Genomic DNA, 22,188 nt, shown 5'->3' on the forward strand with positions numbered 1-22,188 from the left:
TGCCCAAGGTCACTCAGCCAATGATGAGGGCAAGGAGTTGGATCCAGATCTGTTTTCTCCCAAAGCTCATGTTCTTTCTTACTGAACAGTGCTAGGGCTCAATAAACTAAATAATAAATGTGGTTGAATATGTTTAATGGCTGTGGAAATAAATTCTGGGGATAAGAATTTGCAAATTTGCTTGAGAGAGAGACGTAGCATCTCTATAATTTTTGGTTAACCTTAGGGTCACAGTTATGCAGAAGGTATTCATTGACTAATTAGAAAATTTCATGTTGACATAGCGTTAGAGATATTTAAGTGGAATTATCCTGGAATACTGTCCTTGCTACAAAAATATTTCTTTAGAATAAGGTGCAAATAGTGCCATCTCTGTATTTTTTATATGTAGTCTGGTAAATAGCACAGTTTAAGATCCTGAGTAACTGAATCTTAACTCATCTTCACAGAGAAACACATTCCAGTGCATTCTGGCCTCCTCTGATTCCAGCACCTATGCCATTTTCCTTTATCCTGAGGATGGTCTGCAGTTCTACACGGCATTCTCAAAGAAGGAGGAGAACCAAGTTCCTGCGGTGGTTGCTTTCAGCCAAGGTTTAACAGGATTAATATGGAAGAGTGACGGAGCTTATAATATATTTGCTAATGACAGAGAATCAGTTGGAAATCTGGCCAAGTATGCTTTTTTATTCTTCAGTAGATTCTCCCTTTAATAAGATTCTCATCTGACTGTTTTATAAGAATAATGTAATGGGCTTTATAGAATATTACCTAAAAATGTGGATTTAAATTCTGTAGGGGACTTTCCTGGCAGTTCAATGGTTAGGACTCTGCGCTCTCACTGCCGACAGCCTAGGTTCAATCCCTGGTTGGGGAATTAAAATTATTTAAGCTATGCAGTGTGACCAGAAACAAATAAGAAATTTAAATTTCGTATATAGTTTTAATATTATGTAGTACTTTTTTCCTGATGAACTCAGGGAATATGCTCTTAGAATGAAAGGCATCCAAGTTTTTAGATAATATTTTCATTTGAAACAGTTTTATCATCTCTTCTATAAAGTCAGAAATACAAAGTATTCAAAACTATCTCTTGCTATGAACCCATGGTGGAGAGGGTCTTTCCCTACACTGGCTGGGGTGGGGAATGTTGTTATAATAGAAACAGTGCTCTCTTGGGCTATTTTGTAGAATTTGGCAAAGGGGGAAAAGCTCAGACTTTTTTTTTCTAATAATTAAACTTAATTATTCTTTTAAAAATTAAGCACCTCCTCCTCCCAATTTCACTTTGTCAATGGAGTCTAAAACTCCTCAACCCTTTGACAGTGTACTGGTAAATATTTAACAACTGACTTTATGCAGGTTGAGGAAGCCCTCACTCATTTATAGCATTTCCCTATTTCCGTGGTATAAATACTTCGACCACGGCCAGTTTTCAGCTGTTACATTATGTCACTCACCTGGAGGCTGAGAAAAGATGAACCATTACATAGTATTCTCACCCTCGAGGTGCAGTAGATTCAAATAACTTCAAGAACATAGCTAATAGGAACATAATTCATATGGGATGAGTTTTGAGTATTTATTGCCTCTGCTTTTAATATAGTTTGTTTAATTGTAAGTTTATATAATTTGATTTTTTATAAGCTGGTTCAAGCAAGCTCCTGTACATCACTGCCTTTTCTCAAGTCCCAGGTGGACAGACTGATTAGACGTCCAATTTCTGCAGGACTTTCTCGATTTCTCATTCCCTGTCCCAGCCCAGTCTTTTGCTCAGTGTTCTCCACTGAATAATGTATGTTCCTTCTTTCTATCGTATAATCTGGTCACTTTATACAATTTCTGATAGTAAAACGGTATCAGAACAGTAAAAATGGTAGTGCAAGAAGTCGAAATTAGGGTTATTCTGTTGTGTTTTATAACTATAAAATGCCTTTAGATTCTGAATATCATTTGCATTTTACTATACCCTCTGAGCATAAAAAGGTAAACTGAGACCTATCCAAGGTTCCACAGCTAACAGTGTCAGGATTTCTAGTAAACCAAGTCTGGCCTGTTTTCACTCACAACTTTTGACACTAAAGACGTGGTTTTTTTTTTTTTTTTCCCTCTTACCAACTAATTCTTCAACTCTTCAGATACCAACTGGGTATCCTATAATTCAGTTCTGACACTAACTGCTTAGAATCAGCACAGACCTCATAGCTTAAGAGCTCAGTCCTACAAGGTTGCCCCCACTTCAGACATCCCTTGAAAGTCCCAAGTTGCTGCCTACACTTCCTATCAACCAGCTATAAACTGGGGGCTCCATGACTCCCTGCTCTGGTTTGATAATTTGCTAGAATGGCTCACAGAATTCAGGAAAGTACTTCACTGACTGTTACTAGTTTATTATAAAGGACGCAACTCAGGATTAGCCAAATAGAAGAGATACATAGGGCAAGGCGCATTGCATGAGGGGAGGAGGAGGTGAGGGGCTTCCAAGCCCTCTCTGGGCACACCACCCTCCTAGCACACCTCAGCTGTGTCCACCAGTCCAAAAGCTCTGTCAACCTGATAACTTAGGAATTTTTATCACATAGGCACGATTGATTAAATCATTGGCCATTGGTGATTAACTATCTCCAACCCCACTTCCCCACCCTCTTCCTGGAAGTCAGGGTGTGGGGCTGAAAATTCCAACCCTATCATCATGCCTTGGTCTTCCTAGTGACCAGCCACCTTTCTGAAGCTACCCAGGGTCCCCAGCCACTAGCCATCTCATTAGCATACAAAAAGGCATTCTTATCACTCCAGAGATTACAAGGATCTTAGGAGTTATATGCCAGAACCAGAGACAAAGGCCAAATACTATCATATCACAGCATGTCCCCAGAAAGAGCATGATGGAAAAAAATGCACACAAATCCAGTCAGCAGGTTACTCATACTGACCAGTGATTCATATAAACACATTTTAAGGTCTGAAAATATCCCTGAGCATGCCTCTGGAATGGCTGAGAAGAAGCCTTTGCTAGGGTTGTGCCCACTGGATACAGCTTCACCATATCCTGCTGGATGGTCTCAGCTCTATGAGGACCAGACAAGACCACATCTGCCCTCCTATCCTGCACCAAGGCTGTGGGCAGTAGCAGGCCATGGGGTTTTTAATTGATATGGATCTCAGGGCTCCTTCTGCTTGGTTGGTGGGGGCTGTTTGTAAGTTGCTGGCCTGTTTCCAAGAAGCCTGTCCTTCCCTCTAGGAGCAGCAACTCTGGGCTACAGGGCATCTGGGTGTTTGAGATTGGGAGTCCGGCCACGGCCAGCGGCGTGATCCCTGCGGACGTGAACCTGGAACTGGACGACGGAGCAGAGTATGACGATGAGGATTATGACTCAGTGACGCATCTAGGCCTGGAGGATGCGGTTACTACATCCTTCCCCTATGAGGCCCCAAGAAGGGGAGACAGTGGCACGTACAACACGCCCAGTGACCTCTCCCCCCGCCGCATGGCTACCGAGAGACCCCTCACACCTCCCACGGAGAAGACCAGATCTTTCCAGCTGCCCGGGGAGAGGTTTCCCCAGCAGCAGCCACAAGTCATAGATGTGGATGAAGTCGAGGAAACAGGAATTGGTAAGGCCGTTTGTGTGGCGGGTGGTATGTTGTTGGATACTTGGATTTCCACACAGGGGAGCATTGCTGGGGGGGGTGTCAGCTGTGTGCATTATTTGGAGGTTTGTAAGGTTTGTAAGGATGAGAGCCTGGAGAAGGAGGGGTGAAACTTACAGAGCATGGGTGAAGTGAAAAGTGAAAGTGTTAGCTGTTCAGTCGTGTCCAACTCTTTGTGACCCCATGGACTGTAGCCTGCCAGGTTCTTCTGTCCATGGAATTCTCCAGACAAGAATGCTGAATTGGGTAGCCATAACCATCTCTAGGGGATCCTTCTGACCCAGGGACTGAACCCAGGTTACCCACGTTGAAGGCATATTCTTTACCATCGGAGCCACCAGAGCATGGGTGGAGGGACCCAAAGGCTGCAAAGACACCAAGGGATCCAGGATTAGGGCTGGGGTTATGGAGACTGTAGAATGTGTCCTCTTTCAAGTTTCCTATTCTTCTTTTTTTGTGTGTTTTAAAGAGAAAAGTACTTTAGAATTATTTTGAAAGTCAGATTTCCTTATTTGTGATTTTTGAGATCAGCAATGTATTCACCCACCTGAAAAAACATTTTAGAAGTTCCTCTGTTGACACGGTTTATCTTTGACATTTATTTCCTCTTGCTTTATGGAAGGAGGATGGTTGATTATTTTTCCTCCAGGCTCCAGTCAGTTTCAGAGTTAGTTTGTGAACATTAAAAATACAAAATAACTGGATCCACTTTTCAAGGATGGTTTTAAAATATAACATCTGTTTTTTCCATAAGATGTTATGGAAAAACCCAAATGAACTTAACTTTTTGGCCAAATCAATATATCAGACCATCACTTCATGGCAAATAGATGGGGAAACAACGGAAACAGTGACAGACTTTATTTTCTTTGGCTCCAAAATCACTTCAGATGGTGATTGCAGCCATGAAATTAAAAGACGCTTGCTCCTTGGAAGAAAAGCTACGACCAAGCTAGACAGCATACTAAAAAGCAGAGACATTACTTTGCCGACAAAGGTCCGTCTAGTCAAAGCTATGGTTTTCCAGTAGTCATGTGTGGATATGAGAGTTTAACTATAAAGAAAGCTGAGCGCTAAAGAATTGATGCTTTTGAACTGTGGTGTTGGAGAAGACTCTTGAGAGTCTCTTGGACTGCAAGCAGATCCAACCGGTCTATCCTAAAGGAAATCAGTCCTGAATATTCATTGGAAGGACTGATGGTAAAGCTGAAGCTCCAATACTTTGGCCACCTGATGCGAACAACTGACTCATTTGAAAAGACCCTGATGCTGGGAAAGATTGAAGGCAGGAGGAGAAGGGGACGACAGAGGATGGGATGGTTGGATGGCATCAGTGACTCAATGGACATGAGTTTGAGCAAGCTCTGGGAGTTGGTGATAGACAGGGAAGCCCGGCATGTTGCAGTCCATGGGGTTGCAAAGAGCGGGACAGGACTGAGATACTGAACTGAACTGAACAGAAGAATGTATCACATTTTTGCTAGTTTCAGAGGAAAATGTAGCATTTTCAAGTGTACCATTTGAATCCCAGCATGCTTTGAATTGTCTTATAAAAGACATGGGAACTAGACTGTGTCCATTTTTTTTTTTTTTTTTTTTGCCCTTCAGGTTGACCAATAATATTCCTGTCAAGGGGATGGCCCAAGCCTTTAAATGATTATTATTTCTACTATGAAAAGGCCCTCAAAAAATCTACTCCCCCCTATAAAAAAGAGTTTAAGATAAACAAAGTCACATTTCCCACACTTGAAAACCTTGAAGAAATAGAGTAGAAGCTAATAATAAACACATAATCACACTCAAAAAAAGACAAATCTATCCCATTCCACATTATCCACCCATTTTTATTTCTCCTTACTTGTTGTGGTTTGTCTTATAGCAATAATCATAAATGTTTGTTCTTATTGAGTATCCCAAAGCATGGACAGGATCCGGTGGCCAGGGAAGTGTGCTTGCTTACTTCTGAGGCACAGAGATGGAGAGGTGACATTTAGTGACATGATGAAGACACGGGCTCATGTCTCAGGGCTCGCCTTACACACATGGCACCCTGGATTTCCTGGGGTGATGCTGCCATCTAGCACGTGGCACTCCGCTCTTATAGCTGGCTCTCAGAGTGATCTCCCCAAGATAGGTCATGGGCATGTTTGTTTGCATATGTTGAGTTTTGAGGGCTTCCCACGTGGTGCTAGTGGTAAAGAAAGTGTTAGTCGCTCAGTCGTGTCTGACTCTTTGTGACCCCATGGACTACAGGCCGCCAGGCTCCTCTGTCCATGAAATTCTTCAGGCAAGAATACTGGAGTCAGTTGCCATGCCCTCCTCTAGGGTATCTTCCCAACCCAGGGATTGAACCAAGGTTTCCTGCATTGCAGACAGACTCTTTACTGTCAGATCCACCAGGGAAACCCCTTAGTGGTAAAGAACTCACCTGCCGATGCAGAAGATGTAAGAGAGGCGTGTTTGATCCCTGGGTTGAGAAGATCCCATGGAAGAGGGCATGGCAACCCACTCCAGTATTCTTGTCTAGAGAATCCCATGGACAGAGCCTGGTGAGCTATAGTCAGAGTCAGCAAAAAATAAGACACAACTGAAGTGACTCAGCATGTGTGCATGCATGTTGAGTTTTGAGTCTCATCCTATTTTCACCCCACATAGGTGTCTCTGAAATTCTCATTTGTGAAGCCATCACTTTGAAATCAGAGCATAGCTAGTCCCAACAACTCATGGTAATATATTACTTGGTACTGATAACAACAACAACAAAAAGCCTAGATCTGAACCCCAACTGTGTTTAAAAGAGATCTTTCTCTGCCCTTGATCCCAGTTATTTCACTGTTTTTGTTAGAAAGGTCGGTCTTCTGTAGCCAGTAGTGCATTCCTCGTGTTATTTGAATAGTCATCCACGGATACATCAGCCATAACAGACCCGCTGGGAGCTGAGCTTAAGCAATCAGTAGCATCACATGTGTTCAGCTCAGGGCCCAAGTGTTCTTTGCTCCAAATACCATTTATACATCCCGGAAATTCCCTTCTGGGTGTGTAGTACTCCTGGAATCTACCTGGGGTCAAACTTTACTTTTATTTTCACTCATAACAATTATAAATTGGGTCATTATCCCCTCCAAAAGTTCATCCCTCCTTGTTCTTTTGAATTCATTCCAAATTAGTGTGCTCTGCATTTTTAAGTTTAATGAACTGGCTCATCATTCTAATAAAATCAACCTGGGAGGGAGAGCCATTTGCACTAGGGAGAAATACATGTTTCTTGGGCCAAAGGCTGTTAGAGCAGGTATGACTGAGGAATTATTTCTAACCAGCTTTTAACTCTAAAAGCTTCTGATTTATACCCTGGTGAGAAGAATGAGGCCAAAAAGTTTAAAATACTTTAAGCTCATTAAAATGGCACATTTTATGTTGTATGTATTTTACCACGATAAAATATAATTTTTAAATATTTTAATGTCTGCACCCAAATTTGATGCTGTTTTTATTAGAAAGGTCAGTCTGATGCATATCTAATGATGTTTAATGGATGCCATATTAAGATTGACATTGGACAGCTATCACCCAATATTGATTCATTGATACTAAGGACATTGGATTATAGCATTTCAAAAAAATTCACCCTTGAGACTTCCCTGGCAGTCCAGTGGTTAAGACGCCATGCTTCCATCGCAAGGGGAGCAGGTTCAATCCCTGGTCAGGAAACTAAGATCCCACATCCCTCATGGCACAGCCAAAAACTGAAAATTAAAATAGTAATAATTCACCCACGTGATTTCTCAAACTCCTTTGAGACCTACATGCCTCAGTGATTTGAGTGATGGAACCACTGTACTAGTTAAGTGGCCACACACAGACAGCCCTGTGTCTGAACGGCCTGAGTAGACGTCCAGTCTTGCACAGCTGAGGTGCAGTGTTCTAAAGTCTCCTCATCCAGAGCCCGGTGAAGCGCTTACTGGTGTGCTGTGTTCTCTCCGAGCAGTTTTCAGCTACAACACGGATTCCCGGCAGACGTGCACCAACAACAGACACCAGTGCTCTGTGCACGCACAGTGCAGGGACTTTGCCACCGGCTTCTGTTGCAGCTGTGTCGCTGGCTACACGGGGAACGGCCGGCAGTGTGTTGCCGAAGGTACTGTGTCTTTGTCTGATCCTTTTTAAGGGGGAGAAGAGGGAGGAGTGATTTTGTTTTGGTGCTTGTTTTGAAATCTTGCCTTTACCCAGATCTCTAAAGGTAGGTGGTGTTTTCGGCTGGGCAGTGATATTTCATCTCTCATTCCTTGTTCTTGCCTGTATTTCTCTACGGGGGTGCGGGGGGGCGGGGAGGTCCTGGGGAATGCCCTTTTTACTAAAAAGGGGAGTTCTCTTTCTTTCCTGTGGTGTTTCTCCATCTCTGAAGTGATGGCCGTTGAGAACCAGGCTGAACCATCTTCAGGCTGAAATGTTGAAATTAGGCAGCCTGGACCAGGAATCGTCAGCCCCCCTCGCTTTCCTCCGTTTCTTTCAAACCTCTTCTTTGGGCGTCGCTCAGACTATGCTGATAGTGGTTCAGCTCCAGCATGGCCATGGTGGGCTGGTGAAGACCAAAATGTTGGGTTGGCCCAAAAGTTTGTTCAATAAGTACTTTGCTCAGTAAAGGTCTTGGTGAAAATGAAAAATGTGTCTTTTATTTGTACTTAAAACCAATCGAACTTTCTGGCCAACGCAGTATGTAGGGGGTAAGGACTATTCCGTCCCCTACTCCCTGGTGTTCCTGTCCTTGTGTCCTGGGAACCCCAGCATGGTGATGGAGGAGCAGAAGGGGCGCATCACAGCTAACTTTGGAGACCAGACCCATTGTGCTGTCAACTCCAAAACATATTTGGCTGGGGGCTGGCATCAGTCCTGAGTTCTGCACCCCCAAAAAAGGATCAACCAGTCTTGATGTTTTCAGATGTTCTGAAAAATCTCTGCAAAAGTCTAGAGGGTCCAGATAACAGTTTACTTAGAGAGGGAACCCAAGACCGTAAATTAGAATGAAAGCAAAAACAAAGCAAACCATACTGAACACCTGTCTCTGCAGATGCCAAATCACTCCACTTGTCACCCGTCATTTTCCTCATATGTTTAAGCAGGAACCTCAGTTGCTTGGCAAAATATGACTAAATAAAACTCAGTTGGAGGAATGCTTTTCTGTTTTTCAGATTTCCTGCCATAGCTAAAGTTAAATCAGTTATTTTAATTTGTTTAAAAAAAAGAAAGGTTTGGGGAAAAAAAAGAAGTTCCTTCTAGGTCACAATTAGTTTTGTAAAATACTGTCTTTAGCAAGGACAGAAAATTCTGTATGCTTTGCATATTAATTTGGGGGGATGTTTATAACATCTATAAATGTGTTATCTCTTTTCTTGCCTGTTGCCCCAAGAATGAGATGCTTCTGCTGCTTTGTTTCAGGCTTGGCTTTTATATTTTGCTTGCCCTGAGAAGAACTTCCCCAATATACAATGAACCCTTCTTCTCAAAGATCGATCCCATGAGCTCTTTCCATGCCAAATGTCAGAGCTGGAAATGCTGACAGGTTGCATTTGGCAGCAAGCTTGCATATGAAAGATTGCTCAGCTACATTTTTTGACGTTCTATGACGCCCTGTCATAGTTTTGTGGTTTAAATATTTGTTGGAATCTTACTACTTTTGAAATATTTTTCTAGCTCCAAGTTGGATGGAAAAAATTTGGTTTTCTTCCCTTGGCTTTCCTGCTTGTTTCTGTAATTGTTTTGGGGGAGGCATTTTTTTGATATTAGTCTTCTAACTTCATAGCATTCCCCCAGTGTAATGACACAGTTTATGTGCAGAAATACTCTGTGTGTCGAATCTGCCTTGGCTTGTCAGTGACCTTGTTGTGGGGGGTTTTGTTGCTTTGGGGGCCACACCGTGTGGCATGAGGGCCCACCCAGGGATTGAACCCATGCCCCCTCCAGTGCAAGTGTGGAATCTTAACTGCTGGACTGCCGAGGAAGTCCCTCAGTGATCCTGTTTAGCAGCTGTGCTGTGCTTAGTTGCTCAATCGTGTCTGACTTTGTGACCCCATGGACTGTGACTTACCAGGCTCCGCTGTCCATGGGGGTTCACCAGGCGAGAATGCTGGAGTGGATTGCCATGTCCTCCTCCAAGGGATCTCCCCAACCCAGGGATCGATCTCAGGCGGATTCTTTACCGTCTGAGCCACCGGGGAAGCCCTGCTGCTGCTGCTGAGTCGCTTCAGTCGTGTCCGACTCTGTGCAACCCCATGGACGGCAGCCCACCAGGCTCCCCGTCCCTGGGCTTCTCCAGGCAGGAACACTGGAGTGGGTTGCCATTTCCTTCTCCAATGCATGAAAGTGAAAAGTGAAAGTGAAGTCGCTTAGTCGTGTCCGACTCTGTGCGACCCCATGGACGGCAGCCCATCAGGCTCCCCCGTCCCTGGGCTTCTCCAGGCAAGAACACTGGAGTGGGTTGCCATTGCCTTCTCCAGTGCATGAAAGTGAAGAGGGTATATTAAACACAGCAGAAAGTCTTCAGAACACAGACGATGGTGCTCGGATGAGAGCTCATTTGTCTGAGGTTAGTCTATATGCTTTACTGAGAACTTACCATGTACAGAAAACTCTGCTACAACGGAACCAGGGAGTTGGGTGTGAAGGTCCTGTCTCTAGTCATTTACAGTCTAGGAAGAGAAACATGATATGTACAATCAGTAAGTGGTAGAAATTAATTCTACATCAAACCTGATGTACTTACCTCTTCCTTCAGCTTTTTTTTTTTTTTTAAAGATGTCAGTAACACAATCAAAGTATACCATTTGGTGGTTTTTAGTATATTCACTGAGTTATTCAACTGTTACCTCTAATTTTAGAGCATTTTCTTCATGCCAGAAGGAAACCTGGATCTTTTAGCTGCCACCCTCAATTCATCCTCATTCCCAGGCTCTGTCAGCACCGAATCTGCTGTCTGTCCATGTGGGTTTTCCTGTTCTGGACATTCCATATAAATGGAATCATATGTCATGGGACCTTTGTGTTTGGCTTCTTTTACTTAGCGTCATGTTTTCAGGGTGTATCCATGTTTAGGATGTATCAATACCTTATTCCTTTTTCCTAGCTAAATAATATTCTATTGTATGGATTTTCCACATTTTATTTATCTATGCTTCAGTTGATGGACATTTGAGTCCTTTCCCATTTTGGCTGTTAATGAATAATGCTGCTAAGAACATTCATGCACAAGTTTTCAAGTGAACATATGTTTTCTGTTTTATTGGGTATATACTCAGGAGTTGGAATTGCTGGGTCATATGGCAACCTTCCATTTTCTTATTCAAATATAAGAACAACTTAATTTCTTGAGTTTTTTTTCTTTTCCTGATTAAGCAATAATAAATACATGCAAGTTATTAATATCCCAACATTACAGAGATATATAGTATAGAAAATGAAAGTTCACCATATCACCCTGAATTAACCTCTGTTAGCAATTTTGTGTAGCTCCCTTCAGACATTTTTCCTCTATGAGTATGCTAGCGTCTGTCTACAATGTGGGAGACCCGGGTTTGATCCCTGGGTCGGGAAGATCCCCTGGAGAAGGAAATGGCAATCCACTCCAGTACTATTGCCTGGAAAATCCCATGGACAGAGGAGCCTGGTGGGCTACAGCCCATGGGGTCGCAAAGAGTCGGACACGACTGAGCGACTTTACCTTACCTTACCTTACCTTACCTTAGCATTCATCATTAATGCAATTTTTAAAAATGGTGTCCTACATATACTATTTGGTAATATATGAAAAAAGCTTATAAATATGCCATAGTAAGTTTCACATCTTTCCCAGTAAAGGAAATGACCAACAACGAACACACCCTAGCCCACAAGCTGGTTATGGGTCAGAGGGCATATTTATGTGACCTCCAGTACCCACTGTGGCTACTTCTATCTGGCTTGGGTTAGTGAGGGTCTAGGACTCAGACTGGCCAACTTATATTTGAGCCAGAGATGCTCTTTAAGAGAAGCCCCTGAGTCTTAGGGACTTCCCTGGTGGCCCAGTAGGTGAGAATCCACCTGCCAGTGCAGGGGACATGGATTTGATCCCTGATCCAAGAAGGTTCCACACGCTGTGGAGCAACTAAACCCGTGCACCACACCTCCTGAAGCCCGGGCACCTAGAGCCCACGCTCCGAAACAAGAGAAGCCGCTGCAGTGAGGGTCCCACACATCGCAGTGAGGAGTAGCTCCCTGGCCCCTGCGCACTGCATCTAAAAAAAGCCCATGCACAGCAACAGAGACCTAGCTCAGCCAAAAATAGTTACTTTTTAAAAAAAAGATATGTTATAAATCAGACAACCTAATGTCCCATCCCGTTGAGCCCCATTGTCCCAGGGAAATGACTAACTCTCTCCCTAATATTCTCAAAAGTAATCAGCTATATATCACCTAGTTCTGGATCACCCATGATGCTATTCTCCTGAAATTGTTTTATTTGACTCTGATGTTCCTTCATCATACAATGGGTCCCACTTCTCTGCTGTCCATTATCCATCAGTATGGAAGAGAGGAAGAAAGTTGGAATTTCTACAGCTCATAGACACAGCTGCAGGGACTGCCTTCGTCTTGGGAAGAATGACTTCTTTCACTTACCCCCAAAACGCTTTACCCCAGCACTGTTGGGCTCTTTGCTTTATGGGTACAGAGCCCACCAGATACACTATTCTATTCTGAAGGGCTGGCTTCTTTCTTTGTTTCTTGTTCAGGTTCCCCGCAGCGAGTTAACGGCAAGGTGAAAGGGAGGATCTTTGTGGGGGACAGCCAGGTTCCCATTGTCTTTGAGAATACTGACCTCCATTCTTACGTGGTGATGAACCATGGGCGGTCCTACACAGCCATCAGCACCATTCCTGAGACTGTCGGGTACTCTCTGCTTCCTCTGGCCCCTATTGGAGGCATCATTGGATGGATGTTTGCAGTGGAGCAAGATGGATTCAAGAATGGCTTCAGCATCACAGGTAATTGACCTTAAAATTAATGGGCTGGGTTGAATGGAAAGGGAACTCTATGTGTCGGAAAATAAGTTACAAATAAGTATTTTGTGGCTCTGGAAATAAGGTGTTGGGGTAAAATCATCAAGTTTTTCATTAGTATACAAGGAGATCAGACCAGTCAATCCTAAAGGAAATTACTCCTGAATATTCATGGGGAGGACTGATGCTGAAGTGCCATTACTTTGGCCACTTAAAGCGAAGAACCAACTCATTGGAAAAGAATCTGATGCTGGGAAAGACTGAGGGCAAGAGGAGAAGGGGGCGAGAGATGATGAGATGGCTAGATGACATCAATGGACATAAGTTGGAGCAAACTCCGGGATATAGTGAAGGACAGAGAAGCCAGGCGTGCTGCATTTCATGGGGTCACAAAGAGTGGGACACGACTGAGCGACTGAACAACAATACGTTACCCAAGACTATCGAGAATTGCACTGTGATCAGGGAGCAACTTCATATTGGTGATGCTTTGTATATGGGTTGATTTAAATTGAAGTTACGTTGTAACTTACATCAACTTCAGGGAGGCAAAGGTAATCTTTACAAATTCCCTACAACAGCAAATATTTGTTTCTACAATAGTCCTTCTTAACTGCCTCAGAACATGTGTTATCAGCGGGATATCTGCCTGGACCTGGGGACTGTAAAGCAGGAGTTGTCAGACTTTTTCTGCAAAGGGCCAGAGAATAAATATTTTAAGCTTTGCCTAAATATTTTGGGCTATTCGTTCTCTGTTGCAGCTATTCAGGTCTGTTGTTATCAGTTGAAACCAGGCATAGATAATACACAAATGAATGAGCATGACTGTGTTCCAGTGAAATTATTCATGGGCACTGAAAGGTAAATTTCATATAATTTTCACATATCATGACATAGCTGCCAGCCATGCTATCAGGGGAGACTGCAAACGTGGAAAAGGGAGGAAGCTGGAAGAAGGTGGAGTATTTTTTTCCTGCTTGTCTGGGGCTGCTGCCCTGCATAGACCAAGGGGAGGTCCCGAGCCAGCGCCCATGGTATGTGCTCCTAGGATGGTGTCTGGACTTGGTGACGGTTTGCCCTGGCCGGGGCTTAGCTGTGAACAATAGTCATCCCCTAGCTGATACCTTAGAGCACCTGACATTTGGCAGAGCACTTTTTCACATACTTATCTAATTTCCGCAAGATAGATATTGTTCACCATTTTCATCATCAGGAAATGGAGGCTCAGTGGGTTTAAGTAACTCATTCAAGTTCACCCAACCAGTACTGAGCACAAATCCCAATACCCTGCTTTTTCCAGCACAAATCCTGAGCCCACCCGTCTCAGATGCTGGTTTTCGGATGGGAAATGGCTTTTGTTTCTCGTGCGTGACTGAGTTGGGCTGTGAGGATGGCCCTTTCCTTGACATCACCGGCCCTATTTCTACTCACCAGACTAAAGCCTCTGTAGAGGAGGTGTGAACCTGTCCCCTCAATGAGTCCGGGCAGGCATGAATGTGACCTCTTTGACAGCAAAGTGACAGACTGACCTTGCTTTGCAGGGGGGGAGTTCACCCGCCAGGCTGAGGTGACCTTCGTGGGGCACCCGGACAAGCTGATCATTAAGCAGCAGTTCAGCGGCATTGATGAGCATGGACACCTGACCATCGACACGGAGCTGGAGGGCCGCGTGCCGCAGATCGCCTTTGGCTCCTCGGTGCACATCGAACCCTACACGGAGCTCTACCACTACTCACGGCAGGGTGAGCCACATCCCGCATCCAGCGTCCCAGGGCAGTGCTGCACACGGGCTGTCTCCTGGCCTCCAGAAAGGGAAACGCAGGGGTCACCTTATTCAGATCGCCTTCCCTTAATTGCAGACATTGAGCATGCTCATTGGAGAGACTTTAGTGCAGAAAAGAAAATAAGCATAACTTACACACCTAAAGCCAGGACACAATTATTAAATTAAGTGTATTTCTTTCAGCCTTTTCCTTATATACAAAATATATCCTGACGTACATATACCTCACATATATATTTATGTATCAACACATATTCTATCCTTATATATGAAAAATCATATACTTCTCTTTATATATAAAAAATATCCCAACATATGTATATTACACATATATTCACATATATATCAACATGTATACTAGCCCAACATAAATAGCTCATCATATTATATAATTTCAGAATAAAATAATTTTATTATGTATCTAAATGTAGTTTTTAAACTTTTTATTTCAAATTTACAGAAAGTTGAAAATAGCACAACAGCCACATATCATTTCCCCAGCTTCACCAATTGTTAACATTTTGCTACATTCTCTTAATTGTTCCCTCCCTTCCTTATATATAAGAGAGAGTAAGTTGTAGATGCTGTGATCCTGCATCTCCTAAATATTTTACAATATTTCACATGTTTTTTTCTAATGACAAGAATATTCTCTCATGGTCCCAGTACAACCATCAAAATCAGGAAGTTTAACATTGATGCAATACTATTATACATTCTACAGTCAAGTATATAGTTTCAATTTAAATTGCAATCATACCACATTATTGTACATTCACTTTTCTGGTTAGGTCAAATCATGACAGCTTGATAGTTCCATTAAATAGGCTTTGCAAACACTTTTTAATGACTCTATACCATTTTATTGTATGGCTATCAATTTAAACCATTCTCTTTTCCAAAGCTTACATTATTTCCAATTTTTCCTTGTCTCCATGAGTTGCAGTGTCCATCTTCATCATACATCTTGACCAAATTTCTGATTCTTTTCTGACCGAATTCCTAGAAATCGAAGCGATGAGTCAAAGGAAACTCTTTAAAGTCTCTTATTAAATTGCCATCTAGAAGGGTTGTACCAATTACCATGACTTCGTGGCCTGCTCGGGCTCTCCTGGGGAAAATGAGAGGGTGGGTAGGAGGTGGAAGGAGTATCAGGAGGACCCCACCTGCAAGTCAGGCTGTGACCAGATGGTGTTTCTGGCAGTCCAGCACATGGGAGCTGGACAAGAGGCAGCTTACATCAATCTTTTATTTATCCTCTGGCTTTTATTACCAACTACAGCAGAGCACACAAATATAAAGAGCCTTTTGTACTTCTTTTTTTTAAATAGGAAGTCAAGATTTTTCACTGCATGGGCCAAAAGTAAACTAGCTCTCTTCTGAGTAGGGAAGACTGTCTCTCTTCTCTCTTGAGATTTGCTCACAGCTCTTTAGTAATTTATAGAAATTGGCTACTGAAACCTATTAATGTCTCATTTTTATACATCAGAGAACCGTTTAATCTAGGGTTATTTATAGCAGCCACTATTTGTTGAATCCTAAGTGAGATAACCCATAGAAAGCAGTTAGCACTCTGCTTGTCACGTGGTCAATGCTCCATAAATGGTAGTTTGTCTTATAGAGTATTAGCCTGCTTGATTCCAGAAATTCTATATACATTATCTCATCCTTACCCCAGTCCATGTTGTAAAGGAAACAGGGTAAAGAAGTTAGTAACTGGTCTGTGATCATGCTCCTTGTGAACGAAGGTACAAGTTGTGAATTCTCGCATATCTCTTTCCAAGCTGGTGCTCTTTCCATCAGGCCTTAGTCCCTGGGTTGACTAAGGAACTTACAGAGAAACACTTGATGAGAAAAAGCAATAAATATTCCTAATGCAAATAACAGCAATAATAGGAAATCTAGGCAGCAGAATGAATCTCAACACTGAAATAAATGGTCTTATTTATCCTGTTCCATCTGACCTCTCATCTGGTCACATTATGAGCAGAGAATACTGCTGATTATTTTATTTATTTATTTTGGGTTTTGCTGGGTCTTCGTTTCTGGTCAGGCTTTTCCTCTAGTTTCTGCCAGTGGGGGCTGCTCTCTAGTTGTGGTGAGCAGGCTTCTCATCGCAGTGGCTTCGCTTGTTATGGAACACCAGCTCTACGGTCCCAGGATTTCAGTAGTTGCAGCTCCTGGGCTCTAGAGCACCAGCTTAATAGTTTCGGCGCAGGGGTTTAGTTGCTCCACAGCATGTGGTATCTTCCCGGACCAGGGATCGAACCCGTGTCTCCTGCATTGGCAGGCAGATTCTTTACCACTGAGCTGCCAGGGAAGCCCTGCTGATGATTTTCATGTCCTAAGCGTCTTGCATCCTCAAGCTCTCTCCTCTGTCTCCCTGCTTGCCGCCCACATCCAGTGATCACATCATCCTCCACCCGGGAGTACACGGTGACGGAGCCCGAGCAACATGGCACTGCCCCTTCACACATCCACACTTACCAGTGGCGCCAGACCATCACCTTCCAGGAGTGCGTCCACGACGACTCCCGGCCAGTCCTGCCCAGCACCCAGCAGCTCTCTGTGGACAGCGTGTTTGTCCTGTACAACCAGGAGGAGAGGATCCTGCGCTATGCTCTCAGCAACTCCATTGGTCCTGTGAGGGGTAAGAGGTGGCGGCTCAGACTGGGCATTGTGTGTGTGTGTGTCCACCTGCATGGCCCTCTCTGTGTTTTTGACGTGTTGTTCTTCATCTCTTGTTCTCGGTAAGAAGAAAGTCATGCTAAAATAGCTCCTGACAAAAATAAATATCTTCTCATCTATGATTCTTAGAAAACCTAAGGTAACGAGTAGATCATTCAAGGGCTGCACCTGCCTGCAGCCGTGTGTTTATTTCTATTTATGTATTTGTTTTTTACTCTTTTCCATTATGCTTTATTACAGGATATTGAATATAGGTCCCTGTGCTATACAGTAGGGCCTTGTTCTCTATCCATTCTATACCATTCTGTATGTAAGTCTGTATCTGCTAATCCCAAACTCCCCAGTCCTACCCTCCCCTTCTCCCCAACCCCTGCCCTCACCACTTGACAACACAGGTCTGTTGTCTATATCTGTGAGTCTGTTTCTGTTTTGTAAATAAGTTCATTTGTGTCATATTTTAGGTCGCACATAGAAATGATAACATTTCTGACTTCTTCACTTAGTATGGTAGTCTCTAGGTTCATCCATGTAGCTGCAAAATGACATTATTTCATTCCTTTTTCCCTCTTATGGCTGAGTAATATTCTATTGTATCTATGTATCACATCTTTATCCATTCATCTGTCAATGGGCGTTTGGGTTCTTCCCTGTCTTGGCTGTTGTGAATAGTGCTGCTATGAACATAGGGACATCTATCTTCTTGTAGTTTTGTCTGGATATATGCTCCGGAGTGGGATTGCTGGATCATATTGCAACTCTGGTTTTTAGCTTTTTGAGGAACCTCCATACCATTTTCCATAGTAGCTACACAAATTTACATTCCTGCCACAGTGCAGGAGGGTTCCATTTTCTCCACACTCTCTCCAGCATTGTTATGTGTAGACTTTTTAATGATGGCCATTCTGACTGGTGAAAGGTAGTACCCCTTGTAGTTTTTATTTGCATTTACCTAATAATTAGTGACATTGAGCATCTTTTCATGTGCCTATTTTAAAAAACTCTGGCACTCAACTGTGAAAGGAATGTGTGCTCAGGGCTTGGGGAAATCCAAATCAAATCTGCTAAAAGTCAGGCCCAGAGCCTACGGTGAGCTCTCTGCCCTGGGACAGCACAACGTGGAGCTGGGGTCTGGTCTAGGGTGCTTCAGGTTGTGGAAGAAGCTGGAGCTAGTGTGACCGCCCAGCCTCAAGGTCTCACATAGTCCAAATCTTTAAGCCGTAGAGGTTCTGTATATTTGGTGTCTGGGTGTGGTGTTTCTCTATCTCAGTTATTTTTGGTTCTCCCTCCATACCCAGGTCACTTCTCCAGCTGGTCAGATTGGCCCTTGGCTCTCCATACACCAGAAGAGGACAGGTGTTTCTCGCCCTTCTTTGACCGCTGTAGCGCCAGGCGTCAGGGGTTGGCATGTTTTTTCTTAAAAGGCCAAACAGCAAATATTGGAGGCTTTGCTCATCATGCAGTTTCGGTCATGAATGCAGTTCTACAACAGTAGCACAAAAACAGCCACAGACCACTTGCAAGTAAATGCATGTGGCCGGTTTCCAATAAAACTTTATGAAAATAGACATGAGTCCAAAGGGATGTAGTTTGCTGATCCCACTTAAAGTGAGCAGGAGTCGGCAGGTTTCCTGGTCATCAGTCCTGTCCTGCTTTCTGGGGGAAGAGGTAACCTGTAAGCGTTTCTGAGTCCTCATGTGGTTTCAATGTCTCCGCCTTTGCAGATGGCTCCCCTGATGCCCTTCAGAATCCTTGCTACACTGGCAGTCATGGGTGTGACGCCAACGCAGCCTGTCGCCCCGGCCCAGGGACCCAGTTCACCTGTGAGTGCTCCATCGGCTTCCGAGGAGACGGACGGACCTGCTACGGTACAGCCATTCACTCGGACGTGTGTGGGGAGGTTTGCAGGGGGCAAACAGATACTGTAAAGCAGAGAGCTGGGAGAGGCAAGGAAACACAGGGGAGATAAATACTGATGGGCATGCCGAGTTGTTTAAGCCCCACACTCAGTGTTTCCCCACGATGTTAAGGGTCCTGGCCCCTTCATCATCTGATCAGATGCCCTGACTCTAAGCAGCAGAGCAGAATTTATAAGGCCATACACCACTTCATCTTGAGAATACTCAGGTTTAAAGGAAAGAGAAAGTCAGGGCTGCTAATAACTACACATAATATGACCATGCTGCTGCTGCTGCTGCTAAGTCGCTTCAGTCGTGTCCGACTCTGTGCGACCGCATAGACGGCAGCCCACCAGGCTCCCCTGTCCCTGGGATTCTCCAGGCAAGAACACTGGAGTGGGTTGCCATTTCCTTCTCCAATGCATGACAGTGAAAAGTGAAAGTGAAGTCACTGAGTCATGTCCAACTCTCAGTGACCCCATGGACTGCAGCCTACCAGGCTCCTCTGTCCATGGGAGTTTCCAGGCAAGAGTACTGGAGTGGGGTGCCATTGCCTTCTCCGTAATATGACCATATGGAGTAGGAAATGGCAACCCACTCCTGTGTGCTTGTCTGGAAAATTCCAGGGACAGAGGAGCCTGGTGGGCTACAGTCCATGAGGTCACAAAGAGTCTGACATGACTGAAGTGACTTAGCGTGTGACCATAACTGTTAGTAACATTGTTGTGTTAGGCGCTTCACAAACAGCATCTCATCTAATTCAGCAACTCTGATGAGATAGATGTTTTCATTTCTGTCTTTTAAAAATCATTTTTAATTGTGGTAAAATGCACATAATATAAAATTGACCATTCTAACCATTTCTAAGCGTACAGTTCAGTGGCATTAAGTACTTTCACGTTGTTGTGTGACCATCACCACCGTCCATGTCCAGATCTCTTCATTCGCAAAATCGAAACAGTTTTGCCATTAAATAATGACTTTCCATAGCCCCTGGCCCCAGCCCCTGGCAACCACCATTCTACTTTCTGCAAATTCCAGGACTTTAGGCAACTCATGTAAGTGGAATCATGCACTATTTGTCCTTTTGTGACTGGCTTGTTTCACATAGCATCATATCCTCAAGGTTCATACATATTGTAGCCTGTGTCACAATTTCCTTTTTTAAAAAAAAATTTATTGGACTATAGTAGATTTACAATGTGGTATTAGTTTCAGCTGTATAGCAAAGTGAATATGTTATACATATACATATATCTACTCTTTTTTAGATTCTTTGCCCTTATAGGCCATTACAGAGTATTGAGTAGGGTTCCCTGTGCGAAACAGTAGGCCCTTATTAGTTATCTATTTTATATATAGTAGTGTGCTTGTGTTATCTCAATCTTCCAGTTTGTCCCTTCCCTCTTACCCCCTTCCCTCCTTTTTAAAACTGAGAAATAGTCCATGGGATGCATATATTCCTTTTTTACAAAAACCATTCATTTGTTTGTGGACAGTTGGGTTGCTTCACTTCTTGGGCTCTTGTGAATATTTCTGCTGTGAACATGGGGGTACAAATATCTGTTTAAGACTCTGCTTTCAACTCTTCTGGGGATATACCCAGATGTAGAATTGCTGGATCACATCAATTCTGTGTTTGACTTTTTTGAAGAACCGTCACGTTGTTTTCCACAGCAGCTGCATCATTTTATATCCCACCACCAGTACACAAGGGCTGCAATTTCTGCACATCCTTGCCAACACTTGTTTTGTTTTTTTGATAGAAGCCACCCTAATGGGTGGGAAGTTTACTCCTGTTTTTACAGATGAGAAACTTGAACCAAGGATATTAGAATGTTGGACCTTGAGTAACTGACTCAAGTGTCTCTATTCCACTGTCTTCATTGTATAATACTTATTACTTATAATTGCACTTTGAATACTTTCATATAAACAGCTTGATATTTATGTTTGTTACTAAAGTTTAATTCGCCACCAAAAGACAGTTAGTTGACTCCTATCTCGATGAAAAATCCACACAGATGCAACTATCGTAAGAATACCAAACGCTAGGAATGCCCTGGTGGTCCAGTGGTTAGGACTCTGAGCTCCTACTGCAAGGGGCACAGGTTTGATCCCTGACTGGGGGACTAAGATCCCACAAGCTGAGCTTTATGGCCAAAAACCCACAATGTCGAATGCTTCCTTAACCTGCCACGGTAGGCTCACCAACAAATGTAAGGAATGCTAGAGGTAAGCTTCTCTAGTGAAATGGGTAGTGTGCACATATCTGTTTGGTTAGAATGATGAGCAGCCCCCTTGAATGACTGTAGCTAAAATAATCTGGGGAGCCCAGCAGAATTTGGAGTATGGGAATGACGCCTCTGGTCTGGAATCCACTGAATTGAATCCACTGAATGCCTTCAATTAATGGCAGCTATAGTGTGCTAATTTAATGTAAAAGTTAGCTGATCATGCTGCATTTGCTTCAGAGTGAAATTTATGAATGGTGTTCACTGGAACGTCTGGAAGGATGAAGAACAGAAACGGCTTACGGGAACAGCTTGTACGATTGTTCAGCCAGCTTGCTGATAACTTTGTCCGTGTGATAAAATTCAGTCTGAGACTTGTTTCCCTTGTAACCTACCACTGCGTAAGGGACGTAGTTCCTACTCACCTCTGATCTTCAGAGTTTCCCAGTATTTCCCCAGAGAGCCCACCAGTCTTGAATGGCTGAATTGGCTCAGGCCGGTTTAGAGCAGCATGATCCCGCGTGTATGTGAGCAGAGCCCTGCCAGACAACACATAGAGATGGGGTGACCCCATTTCTCCAGCAGAAGCCTGCAACTCTGCAGTCTTTATGCAGCCCAGCTTCAGCTTCCTAAGCAAATTGAACGTTAATAAAACGTGGAGCCATCTTCTCCAACTGCTGAAGCCATACATGCATGAGTGCTTAGTGGCTCCAGTCGTGTCCAGCTCTTTGCGACCCTAGGGACTGTAGCCCACCAGGCTCCTCTGTCCAAGGGAGTCTCCAGGCAGGAATACTGGAGTGGGTCACTGAGCCCGCCTCGCTGAAGCCATAACCTTTGGCTAATCCTGCTTTGGCTGGCTGCCTCATCTCCCAAGACACCACCAGCCATGCTTTATGGATTGATGTGTTGCT

At 43.7% G+C, this 22,188-nt stretch overlaps 1 protein-coding gene across 1 annotated transcript in view; it reads left to right on the forward strand.

The window, feature by feature from the left end:
- The window catches only part of NID1 (nidogen 1), a 99,124-nt gene that overhangs the window by 33,403 nt on the left and 43,533 nt on the right, over positions 1–22,188 (forward strand). The window contains exons 3-9 of the mRNA XM_068981722.1: positions 450–676; positions 3,242–3,615; positions 7,637–7,786; positions 12,411–12,662; positions 14,219–14,419; positions 16,865–17,110; positions 18,870–19,013. Of these exons, the coding sequence (XP_068837823.1) occupies positions 450–676; positions 3,242–3,615; positions 7,637–7,786; positions 12,411–12,662; positions 14,219–14,419; positions 16,865–17,110; positions 18,870–19,013 (1,594 nt within the window). The remainder of the gene's footprint in view (positions 1–449; positions 677–3,241; positions 3,616–7,636; positions 7,787–12,410; positions 12,663–14,218; positions 14,420–16,864; positions 17,111–18,869; positions 19,014–22,188) is intronic.

The sequence above is a fragment of the Capricornis sumatraensis genome, chromosome 10, assembly GCF_032405125.1.
Source record: "Capricornis sumatraensis isolate serow.1 chromosome 10, serow.2, whole genome shotgun sequence".
NCBI lineage: Eukaryota > Metazoa > Chordata > Mammalia > Artiodactyla > Bovidae > Capricornis > Capricornis sumatraensis.